Genomic DNA, 12,106 nt, shown 5'->3' on the forward strand with positions numbered 1-12,106 from the left:
TTTGTGTGGCCAGGAAAGCACGTGCCCTCTCGGGAGTCAGGTGTGTGAGGGAAGGAGAGCAGCCAGTTGGAGACAGAAGCATCCGGGGCACGAGAAGGCAAGGAAGCTGTCAGAAGTGGCCCAGAACACGACAAAAATGTAATGGAAAGAAGAGGCCCTAGAAGCTGGGGTCCAGCCCTACAGCACGCACAAAGGTGGAGGAAAAGGAGCACAAAAAGCAGGGCCCTGAGGGCTGCGTCGAGACAACAACGCCCAGCCAGAGACCCTCAGGAAGGAGGAGGCCAGAGAGGGCACTTCTTTCCCTCTCTGGGGCAGGTACAGGCTCCGGGCACAGCCATCACTCCCCGGACCGCGCACCTTTTGTTGGGACTGAACACGTGATTGACAGGTTATGAGGTTTTAACTCGGAAGGTCCTCACTGAGAACATTTCAGCTTCTGCATTTTAGAGGATAAACATAAAACACCCAGAGAAATGATGTTTCACACGGAAACTGGGACTTACCCAACCTGAATGAGTTCATTCAGCTTTGTCGCATTCTTGTCATCCATACCTTTAAATGGAAAAAATAAATAAATGAGACCATGATGTAGTTAAGAGCAAAGCCACTGAAGATTCCCATACAATTCTGCTCAATATAGACTCAAATCCCATTACCAAATACAAAGTTCCTCTGGAATAAAAGCCCTACAGTAGCTGCAGGCCCTCCCTCAAAGTCACACATTCGAGTCAGCTGCCCTGGTCACCCCCTGCTCACCTGAAATTCTATAACACCCCAGCCTGGCCCCCTCCTCAGGCAAGCCCACTATCCAGCCTCTGCCCCACTGATCTGTCCTCCCAAAAGCTCCCTCCTAGGTCCCCCAGTGCCGGCCTTCCACTCATCCCTATGTGCCTGGCTCGATAGCTGCTTCCTGCAGGCACCACACCTGCCCGCACACACTTCCTGCTGGGCTCGTACTGACAGTGTCTGGTGATGACCTTCCAGCCCACAGTGTGGAACTCCCAGGGCACCCAGAGTCCGCAGAAGGAAGACTCCGACACCCTCTGAGTTTCCTGGAGCAGACGCCCCATTTCCTGTGACCTGCTTGGGACCCTTCCCTATCTTCAAGATGTGCAAGAAAGCAACTACAGTACTTAACGGGAGAAACTAGGTGGCGGGTACTTGGGTGTTCATTGTAAAATTCTTTGAATTCTTCTGCATGTTTTGGGGAAAAAAACTCCACAAACGGCCAGGCTGAAAACCAAAACCATAGACAAAACTGTCAAAGCAGCCAGAGACAGACAATGCACCTGGCACGGAGGAATGAGGACACAGATGACCACTGACCCCTCTCATCAGAGTAGCACAGGCCAAGAGGCAGCAGACAACGGCGTCAATGTGATGAAAGAACGAACCCGTTAGATCAGAATTCTCTATCCGGCAAATACATCTTTTAAGAATGAAGATGAAATACAGAGTTTTCAGATAAATAATAACTAAGAATTCACAGCCGGCACAACCACATGGAAAAAAATAAAGGATGTTTTTCAGAAAGAAAGGAAACAAAGCCAGATGGAAACGGAACTTCAGGAAGGAATTTAAAAGCACCGGAAAGGGCTCTCGTCGCCAGGCGAGGGACCAAGAAGGAACCGGTCATGGAAACCGGCCAAGCGTGGCATGCCACTGGGCCACCGTGCCCCACCTCGCCTACTCCCGGATGAAGGGTGGGAAGCCTGGGAGCAGTGTGCCCCTCACTCAGCAATCGAGTCATTTATTTTCATCAAACTTGAGCCTCCTTATGAGGCTGGAGAATAGGGTCTGGAGGCAGGGAACCTGAGGCCAATTCACGCTGACTTTCTAGAACTAAATCAAAAAGAAAACCCAACTTTCACACCTAAGTAACAAAAGGACCAGATGCTACTCCCTTTGCAATTCCCTCCCCTTCCTTCTGCATGGCGGATGGGAAATTGAAAGGATCTCTGATTGGTTGCAGAAAGCAGCAAGCGACCAGATATTTACATAGGAGTGTAACTTTGTACCTTCACTGCAGCCTGATTGGTTGCTTTCAGCTGGGGAAAAAGTCTTCCCCAAGACTGGGGCCAAGTTTTCCTTTGCAAAGAAGTGTAACTTTGTAACCAGTTTAGTCTCTGATTGGTTGTTTTCCACAACCAAGCAGATGCTTGCATAGGGTATAAGCTTTGTAACTTCACTTCAGCCTCTGATTGCGGGCCACTACTTCATTTACATAGAAGAAGCCAATGGGAAACCTCTAGAGGGTGTTTAAAACCCAGAAACTTCTGTAAAAGGGCTCTTGAGCCCCTACATCAGGGCCCACTCCCACCCTGTGGAGTGTACTTTGGTTTTCAATAAATCTCTGCTTTTGTTGCTTCATTCTTTCCTTGCTTTGTTTGTGCATTTTGTCCAATTCTTTGTTCAAAATGCCAAGAACCTGGACACCCTCCACCTCTCAGAAGCTCTAGGTCGGAAACCAGGAACAAGTAGTGGTGGAAAAGGACCAGGCAACAAGGAGTGGATGTGGTCAAGACGGGGTTTTCCTTTCTCTGGGGAAGATGAGAGCTGGGAGAGCCGTGGTGTAAACTCCTTGGGGCCTGGGATGCTTCCCGAGGCTGCGAGAGGGCAGATGAGAGGCAGCAGGAACAGGTATGAGGAGCTGGGACACAAGGCCCACGGACATGGGTGCAGGCTGGGACAGGCAGGCTGGAGGAGGGAAGAGAAGCAGTGGCTGGATCCACAGGGGACAGACCCAGTGGGGAAGTGCAGAAGGGCAGGGCCTCCCCACACACAAATGCCACACGAGATTGCAGCAGCCACCCCGCAGGACACAGCAAGGCGTGGAGGGACAGAAAGGGGTCAGAGTGTGGCACAGGCCGGGCACAGACAGGGCGACTACTCCATATCTGTCCTCTCAGCCCCACCACCCACCTTGAGCTGTGACATACTAGCTGGCGTGGTGGTGTGGTATCCCACTGAACCTGTGAAGCAGCCCGTGGGTGTGCACCCCTGCAGTGCCCATGGGACAGCCCAGGCACACTCTCTTCTGTGAAGTCAGGCAGAAGCAGCAGGGCTGAGGGGCGCTGGGCACAAGCACCTGGTAAGGCTACATGTCCCTACCTAGAGGTCATGTCAAAAAAGTCTAAAGGGAACCTGGTCCTGAGGAGACGACTGGAACAAATCCAAGCAAGGCCCTGAGTGAGGAAGGCCTGGGCGCGTCGCAATGTCTCAGAAGCCCTGGCAGCGCGGCCGCTCTAAGTCAAAGACACCGAGGGAGACTCCACAGTCACATCCAGGGCAACGGCCCTCGACAGAAGCCCTGACTGATATTTTGGGATGTTTTAGAAAATCTGAATATGGGCAGCAAATTAGGTAAAAAATTAGCTCCTGTTTGGTAAATGCTAAAAGTCTAGGTGTGACCATGGCATCAAGGCTACACAGGAGAAATGTGCTCTGAGGTGAGCCGGTGGAGGTATTCTGGGCTGTGGCGTGACACAGTCGAGTGGAATGCAGAGCGTGTGAACACATGTGTGCACGCGAGCACGTGTGACGTGCATGGAGGAAGAGAGCAAATGTAGCCAACGTCACCAACAGGTCCATCTAAGCCAAAGAGCATGGCCGCCATCATATTCTTCACCTCTTCTATTAACATTTTTTCAAGATAAAAGTTAGAGGGAAAATAGAAGCAACTCTGGGCACTAGAGCCCGAAGGTGACAAGGACAGGAGGAGCCGTGGGCAACCCCACAGGCAGCGTACTCACAGCCCCCGATCTTCTTGCGCAGCTCGCCATAGCAGATCAGGCCATACAGTTCCTGGGATGACTTCTTCAGGCCTCGAGAGAACACTGAGAGACAAAAGAGAAAGTGGCTTCAGAGAAGGGAACAGGAGGCGCCGCCTGACTCGGGCGTGGGAGCCACGCCGGGCTCACGTGGTTTCTTGGATCTGCTCCCTGTACCCTGGTCACGCAAGCTGTCAACCACAGGGGACACTGGGCAGAGTGTATAGAACACGGTGCTGTGACTGCAATTTTCAAAATAAAAAGTTAAACCAAAGTGAGGGGTTAGAAATTTACCCCTAATAGGCAGAGGAAACGTCCCCTGGAGGAGAAAACACAACACTCAGAATAGCTGGTTCTCGTGGAGGCAGTGGATGTGGCCAGCACTAAACCTGTCATCCATCTCTGCACACAGGTGAGGCCAGCGGCTCTGCAACCTGGATGCTGCCTTCCTGCCTCACCTGTGCCCTCCCGTGACAGTGGATCTACACAGCCCGGGCCCAGGCGGGAGGAGAAGCCAAGGACAGGTGCTCACCCCTGCCTGACGTCTATTCTCCTTCCTCAGTAAGAGGCTCTGTTTTTTTTTTTTTTTTTTTTTTTTTTTTCTTTTTTTGGACACAGGGTCTCACTCTCTCGCCCAGACTGGAGTGCAGTGGCGCGATCTTGGCTCACCGCAACCTCTGCCTCCCAGGCTCAAGAGATTCTCCTGCCTCAGCCTCCCAAGTAGCTGAGATTACAAGTGCACACCACTATGGCCTAGCTCATTTTCGTATTTTTAGTAGAGACAAGGTTTCACCATGTGGGCCAGGCTGGTCTTGAACTCCTGACCTCAAATGATCCACCTGCCTCAACCTCCCAAAGTGCTGGGATTACAGGCATCAACCACCATGCCCAGCCACGACCCCTGTTTTATTTGGGAGGCAAACAGGCTGGGACATGGACAGCTGGTCGTGGCTGCACCACTGGAAGTAGTGGAGACTTCCAGAAGCCTGCTTAAAGAGCCTGATTTGGGCAGGAGGGTTCCCTTTTTCCCACCCCTCTTTCCTCAAGAGTCACTGCCTGGAGCTGTCACCAAGGACAGCCAAGCACAAGAATGGGAGGCACCTGGGTCCTGCCTGCCCTGGGCGCCAGCCTCTAGGTGTCTCTGCCACAAGACAGTGAATTCTGAGGCATTTGGGCCACTGCTATTTTGCATTTTGTTACTGTATTACACCAGACCTAATCCTGCGAGGGAAACCAAGTGACAACACAGTCCAGGCCCCTTTGGGTCACCTCACAGAGCAGGGGTGAAGGCCATTTGTACCCTCTGTTCTCACAATTATCCTCTCTAGTTCTCTCCTCAAGAGACCGGTTCTCAAGGCTCTAAGACTGGTAAATGGAGAAACAGGCTTTCAAGATATGAGGAGGATTCTGGACCATGGTACACTGCTAAGTACAGGCCAGTTGCTCTCAAAGGCTCTTCTGAGAGAAAGACCTAAGGGCTCATCAGACTTTTTTCTTTTTTTTTTTTTTTTTGAGATGGAGTTTCATTCTTGTTGCCCAAGCTGGAGTGCGGCGACGCAATCTCGGCTCACTGCAACCTCCGCCTCCCGGGTTCAAGGGATTCTCCTTCTCCTGCCTCAGCCTCCCAAGTAGCTGGGATTACAGGCATGCATCACCACACCCTGCTAATGTTTGTATTTTTAGTAGAGACAGAGTTTCACCATGTCAGTCAGGCTGGCGTCAAACTCCTGATCTCAGGTGATCTGTCCGTCTTGGCCTCCCAAAATGTTGGGATTACAGGTGTGAGCTACCACGCAGCCTCATCAGACTTTCTTAAAGGAGCCCATGACTCAGGAATCTTTAAGATCCACTGTTCAGTAGACAAGCAAAATGTGGCCATCCACCCAGTGGAAAATTATCCAGCCATAAAAAGGACTGGCACACGCTACATCACAAACGAACCCTGAAACCCAACGCTGAGTGAAAGGAGCCAGGCACAGAAGGACATGTAGCATGTGAACCCATTTCTATGAAACGTCCGGAGTAGAAAGATCCATAGAGACAGGAGGTAAACTGAGGGCTCCCAGCACCAGGGCACAGGGTTTCCTTCCAGACAGTGGATATATTCTGCAACTAGAGAGTGGCAATGGCTGCATAACCTTGTAAGTACATTAAGAACCACTAAGTTGTACACTTTAAAAGGGTGAATAATATCCCCATTTCTAAAATATGTTTTTAAAAGTCCACTATTTGAAATGACAAAAAGAAAAAACCCACAACCCAGAGAGAAGAAAGCAGCACCAGGAGCAAGACAGTGCAGACAAGGGACCCCTGGGGAGTGAGACCCTGGGACAAAGCAGGGCTTCTGGCAGGTGTCCCTGATGCCCCGCCTGGCCCCACGGCCTCCTAGGTGGCACCTCATGTTTTGTTCCACACTCAGGGACAGGAACCAAGCTCACCTCATCCAAATTTTGAGTTCGTGAAACAAAATCTCCACCGAGCAATGGACAGCAGCAGGGAGCCGCAGATGTGCATGGAAACCACAGGAGATTAATAAAACGAACACACACGCAAGGCCATGGCTCCCAAGCCGGGGGTGGAGTCGGTCCCCTTCATGCTCCTCACTTGCCACCACTCGTCGTCTTACTCCACCCAACGAGTCAGACAAACCCATGATAAAGTGCACGCGGTGCACTCTTCCAAACTCCAAAGCACAGGCCGGGGGCGGTGGCTCACACCTGTAATCCTAGCACTCTGGGAGGCAGAGGCAGGTGGATTGCCTGAGCTCAGGAGTTCAAGACCAGCTTGGCAACATAGTGAAACCTCATCTCTACTAAAAAATATAAAATTAGCCGGGTGTGGTGGTGGTGTGCATCTGTAATCCCAGCTACGCGGGAGGCTGAAGCACGAGAATCGCTTGAAGCTGCGAGATGGAGTTGCAGTGAGCTGAGATTGTGCCATTGCACTCTAGCCTGGGCGACAGAGCAAGACTCTGGCTTAAAAAAACAAAATAAAACAAAACTCCAAAGCACACTAAAAATACATGTAACATGAAAAAGTTGCCACTCTGTTTGATGTGCAATGACAGTCCATGGGGCCAGTCACTTCACAGTGTCCTGGTGGCCTCCAGCTGGGCAAGTCAGCATCGGGTGCCCCAATGCCGCTGCATGCTGGCATGGAGGCAGGCGGCCCTGCTGAAGAGAAAATCAGGGCCATCAGAGAACTCAGGAGAACAGTGAGCTCAACAAGAAGGCGGCGCATCATGTGGGGTCAAGCCAAAGATGCACGAAAAGGAGACAACAGGAGCCTGCTGTGTCAGATCAGGAAGAAGGGGAGACAGGGAGAGAGGGAAGCACAGAGGCCCACATGGAGAAGGGGAAAGGACCTGTGTCGCTGGGTGTGACCCCCAGAGAGGTGTGAGGGAGCATTTACTCTCCACCCTCGACGGAGAGAAGGGCCAAAGAGGAATGAGGCCTCCTCACAGCAGGAAGTTTAGGATTAGGAGGTTGTTTAACAGAGAAACCACCTGAGGATTAGGAGGTTGTTTAACAGTGACAAAATTAGAAAAGAAATGTTTGCTTTGACTGCCTTCTGAAATTGACTTGGGAGAAAGCTTGGGTTGGCAAGTAGAATGTGCATTTGAACCTCAGAAGAGGAGATGAGTCTACGCCGGGAGCCTGAGGGTCCCAAGACGCTTCCCATCCTGCCTGCCGGTAGTTCAAGCAAAGCACGCTGGACCGAAGCTCCTGGAATCCCATCCCTCTCTCTATAACTCGTCTACTAAACAGCTGCCCAGTCCCCTCCGCTGCTGGCCAGCTTCCCCATGGAGAGCTTTTCAAGACCAGCCACAGTGGATGGCAGATCCGCTCTCATGGACTGACTTTTTTTTTTTTTTTTTTTTTGCGACGGAGTCTTCTCTGTCGCCAGGCTGGAGTGCAGTGGTGCAATTCTCCTGCCTCAGTCTCCCGAGCAGCTGGGAGTACAGGCGCGCACCACCACGCCCGGCTAATTTTTGTATTTTTAGTAGAGATGGGGTTTCACCATGTTGGCCAGGACGGTCTTGATCTCCTGACCTCGTGATCTGCCTGCCTCTGCCTCCCAAAGTGCTGGGATTACAGGCGTGAGCCACCGCGCCTGGCCTGGACTGTTTTTCAGAAGGGCACTAATGAACAGTGCAAAGGACAGACGACACAGGAAGAGGCCGACAGTGAAGTCAGTGCTGCGTGCCACTCTGGAAGGCACGAGGCCACTCACCACAACCTGACATTAATCCCAACAGTCTTGGATGACAGGATCCAACCAGTGCTGAGATTCCAAATCAACAAGTGAGCTGAACATGAGAAGACCAGCGCAGGCATCAAATATAGGACAAAACGGAATTGATGTGCCATAAACAGGTGAAGTCAGCAGAAAATCTTACGTTAATGGTCACACGGATACCAAAAGCAGACAAACAAAACCGCACTGGCAGCAGACCCGAATCAAGGGGTGCCCCTAACGTGCAGAGACCAACAGCCGTTTCCATGAATCTCCAGAAACAGCAACAATCTCCCAGTGGAGGTTCTTCAGTGGAGAAGTTGTGTGGTGGGCAGGGGGTGTCTGCGGCCCTCAGGGCTCTACCTAGTCACACAGGGGAGCTGGGTCCCGGCTCTTCCCAAAGCTCTGGGCAATGCTGATGCAACATGGTCAAGATGCCATAACCCACCCAGAGGACACCACAGGAATGGCCAAGGCAAAGTACTTTAGGTCACCATGAGGCACAGGCAAGGGCACAAGGAGTGGCAGCATGGCCACAGTCCAGGTACTCTGGGTCAGAACCTGAGATATCTGAAGGAAGGGTCAGAAGGCAGAGGGAGTGCCCTGGGGGTGCACCTGGAAGGACCATGCTGTGCGTGAAGCTGCAGGAATGAAGAGCAGGGCCCAGCACAGGTACGCTGCTGGCGAGGTGGTTCTGATAGGCAGAGGCAGGAGGCGGCTAAGCCTTCTGGCGACAGAGATGGTGATGGACAGAGCATCATCCAGAGAAGCCACCAGCAGCCAAAGGGTGCTCTGAGCCAGAAGCCAGAATTGTACCTGGGGAAGACTTGGTCCCGTGACTAAAGAAGGGCCTGCACAGATCTGGGTCCCAGTATAGAAGGCGAGAGGCCTAGGGAGGCTGGCCATCCCCCAGGCAGAGCAGCGCCAGGCACGGTGTCTGCGGCCCAAGCCCCTCGCTAGACCATGGTGCTATCATTTGCAGTGGAGACCACAGGCTTCAAGTGAGCCAGGGACCCAGAACTCACACACACTCAGAGCCACTGGAAACACACAAAACATAGCTCAGAAAAGCAGTGGTAAGAACCCTGGAGCACGGGATGCGAGCCACTTGCTGACAACTTGGTTTGACTTAGACGGCACATGATCAGTCAAAGCTCTGCAAGGCAAGGAGCCCCAGGCCGAGTGGCTGGTGAGAAAAGCCAGAAAGCAGGTCCGGCGGGCTTGCTGGAAGCTGCGCTCTGAGCAGAAGCTGGCCCTGCCTGTGGGCACCCCCGAGCCTGGCCCGCGGTGCACTCACCGTGGTCAAAGTCGATGTACTTGGTGATCTTGTGCCAGGTGCGGTAGTAGAAGTGGCGGACCTGCTCCTTGTTCTTCACCATGCTCGCTGGCTTGCCTTTCTTCTTGTACTTCAGCGCTATGTTGTTCTGAATCGCTTCAAAGTCTTTACCATGCTGGAAAATAAATTCCATGATAAATGTAGAGGGGTTAAAACCATGTAGCTTTCTGTGCGAGCTGGACCCTTTCCAAGGTTCCAAGAAAGGAGAAAGGAGACAGGCTGTGGACAAACAAGCTGCCCTTCCCAGCTCTTATCTGTGTATGAACTTCAACTTCGATTCCCTAAAACCCTAGGTTTTAATCAGGATAAAGGAGCAATGGGACCAGGAACAGAAGGATCAGAGCACAGGGATACCAAAGAGGCAAGCACCCTAGACAGGAGAAACATAAAGCTCATCACTTGGACAAATGGCTTAATGGCTAGAGTTCTTCAGAGACCATGAAATGAGACACCTCCATGAAGAAAAGCTCTGGAAGAGAAGCCATGTAGTAGTTACGGCATCTTAAAGAACATATCGGAAACATCCTTACTGCTTTAATCCAACAAAAAATATTCCATATTCAAACAAGGACAGCAAACGTGAACATTTAGTAAGTGAACTGCACAGAATATACTGATTATACCTGGAGGCCAACCCTTCTTTAAATACTTCTGTGCAAAAGCTGCGTGTGACTTAGATTTTCAGAAAAGAACTTGTATTCCACAGAACAGCCTCACCTCAGTGCTGCTTCAGCCACGGCCATAGAGAACTGAGTGTTTGATCATCTCATCAAAGCCAAGCTCCTAAGTACTGGAAGGGCTCAGCAGCAACCAGCACCCTTAGCGCCCAGGTCTTGGTTTCTAAATATCACTTTGTAAAGGGAAGCTGGGCTCCCAGGAAAAACAGCCGACTGCACAGCAGTGAGCAGCCACTGAGTCTGGAATGCCTGACAGCACCAGCACATGAGAATACACTGGTAGGCGATGGGGACGTGAGAAGAGGATGCAGGAGCCAGCACGAGGCTCCCAGTGGCCAAATGCGGTACCAACGGAGAAAGCCAACAATGGTATGACAGATCATGACCCCCAGAATAAAGCCAACATCTGCAAGTCTACATGGGTGTAGGCAACAGAGTAACTACACATATGGGGGAGAAGACAGGGCTCTTCTTGGCACAGGACTCCCAGTCAGCAAACGTAGAAAGAATAAAGGAAACAGAAGGTCCTCACCATGAGCAAACACCACAGTAACAACTGCTTCGGGGAAAAGGCAGCGATGGCTGCTGAAATCAGTGGGAGCAAAGAATGATGAGAAACACGGTATTTACACAGCCTCAAAGCCAAGCCATGACCCCAGCCATGGTGAGACCTGGCGGAGGCCGCCTAAGGGCAGCGACCAAGGCAAACACCACTGGGACGGAGACAGAAAGAACACAATGGGCCACCAACTGGATGCGCCAAGAAGGACACAGTGTCACTGCTGTGGAATTCTTGATAGAAATGTGTAACACAGAGGCCAGGCGCGGTGGCTCAAGCCTGTAATCCCAGCACTTTGGGAGGCTGAGACGGGCGGATCACGAGGTCAGGAGATCGACACCATCCTGGCTAACACGGTGAAACCCCGTCTCTACTAAAAAATAAAAAAATAAAAAAAAATTAGCCGGGCGAGGTGGCGGGCGCCTGTAGTCCCAGCTACTTGGGAGGCTGAGGCAGGAGAATGGCGTGAACCCGGGAGGCGGAGCTTGCAGTGAGCTGAGATCCGGCCACAGCACTCCAGCCTGGGCGGCAGAGCGAGACTCCGTCTCAAAAAAAAAAAAAAGAAATGTGTAACACAGAATCATGAGGAAACGGCAGATCAACCCAAACTGACACAAGGGACACTCTACAAGCCAACATGCTGTGAGTCTCCACAAGTGTTGAGGTCATCAAAGACAAAAAAAAAACATGCAAACAAAAAACAAAAACCCAGGAGCTGTCCCAGGTTACAGGAGACAGAGGAGTTTGGGCAGCCTAGTATGGCGCAGCGTCCTGGCCAGGCTGGACCTGAGTGAGACCCTAGTTAATCTGAATCCCGCCTGCAAAGGAGCAGGGAGGGCCGTGTCTACGCTCATATCCTCACTGCGGGCCGCCCTAACGCTGTGGAGGCAGGGTGGAACGGAACTGCTTTGTGCTGTTTTTGCAACATTTTAAAAGTCTGAAACATTTCAAAATGAAAAGTTAAGGGAGCCAGGTAGTGGCTTGTGCCTGGAATCCCAGCACTTTGGGAGGCTGAGGCGAGAGAATTGCTTGAGCCCAGCAGTTTGAGACCAGTTTGGGCAACATATTGAAACCCCATCTCCACAAGAAACTTAAAAATTAGCCAGGCATGGTGGCACATGCCTGTAGTCCTAGCTACTTGGTGGGCTGAGGCGGGAGGATCATCACTTGAGCCCAGGAGGTCAAGGTTGTAGTGAGCTAACATGGCACCCCTGCACTCCAGCCTAGGTGACAAAGCAAGACTGACTCTCAAAAAAAAGATTTTTAATTAAAAAACAAAATTAAAAAACATGCTGATTAAGGCATAGTAACTGGGGAGCAGGATCCTCAGGGAAATGGGAACCTGGGGACTGGGGGTGGGGGCTGGCCCCCAACCCTGTTCATCTCAGAAGACTCTTGGCAACTGGGGGACTGTGAGGTGAGCTGGAGGGGCCGGAGGGGGAGGTGGCACTGTTCTTGACACATTGGCACATTTTAGGATCTGTAACTCCCAGCAACACAGGTTGGAGGAGGTGAAGACAGAAGCTGC

General features: G+C 51.7%; 1 protein-coding gene across 5 annotated transcripts in view; it reads right to left on the reverse strand.

Annotated features, from left to right (window-relative positions):
• The window catches only part of CRAMP1 (cramped chromatin regulator homolog 1), a 64,338-nt gene that overhangs the window by 34,511 nt on the left and 17,721 nt on the right, over window positions 1–12,106 (reverse strand). For all 5 annotated transcript variants that reach the window (XM_023189295.1, XM_023189294.1, XM_023189292.1 and 2 more), the window contains exons 4-6: window positions 9,304–9,457; window positions 3,753–3,836; window positions 504–552 (exon numbers count right to left, since the gene is read on the reverse strand). In XM_023189295.1, the coding sequence (XP_023045063.1) occupies window positions 504–552; window positions 3,753–3,836; window positions 9,304–9,457 (287 nt within the window). The remainder of the gene's footprint in view (window positions 1–503; window positions 553–3,752; window positions 3,837–9,303; window positions 9,458–12,106) is intronic.

The sequence above is a fragment of the Piliocolobus tephrosceles genome, chromosome 17 (genome assembly GCF_002776525.5).
Source record: "Piliocolobus tephrosceles isolate RC106 chromosome 17, ASM277652v3, whole genome shotgun sequence".
Taxonomy (NCBI): Eukaryota; Metazoa; Chordata; class Mammalia; order Primates; family Cercopithecidae; genus Piliocolobus; species Piliocolobus tephrosceles.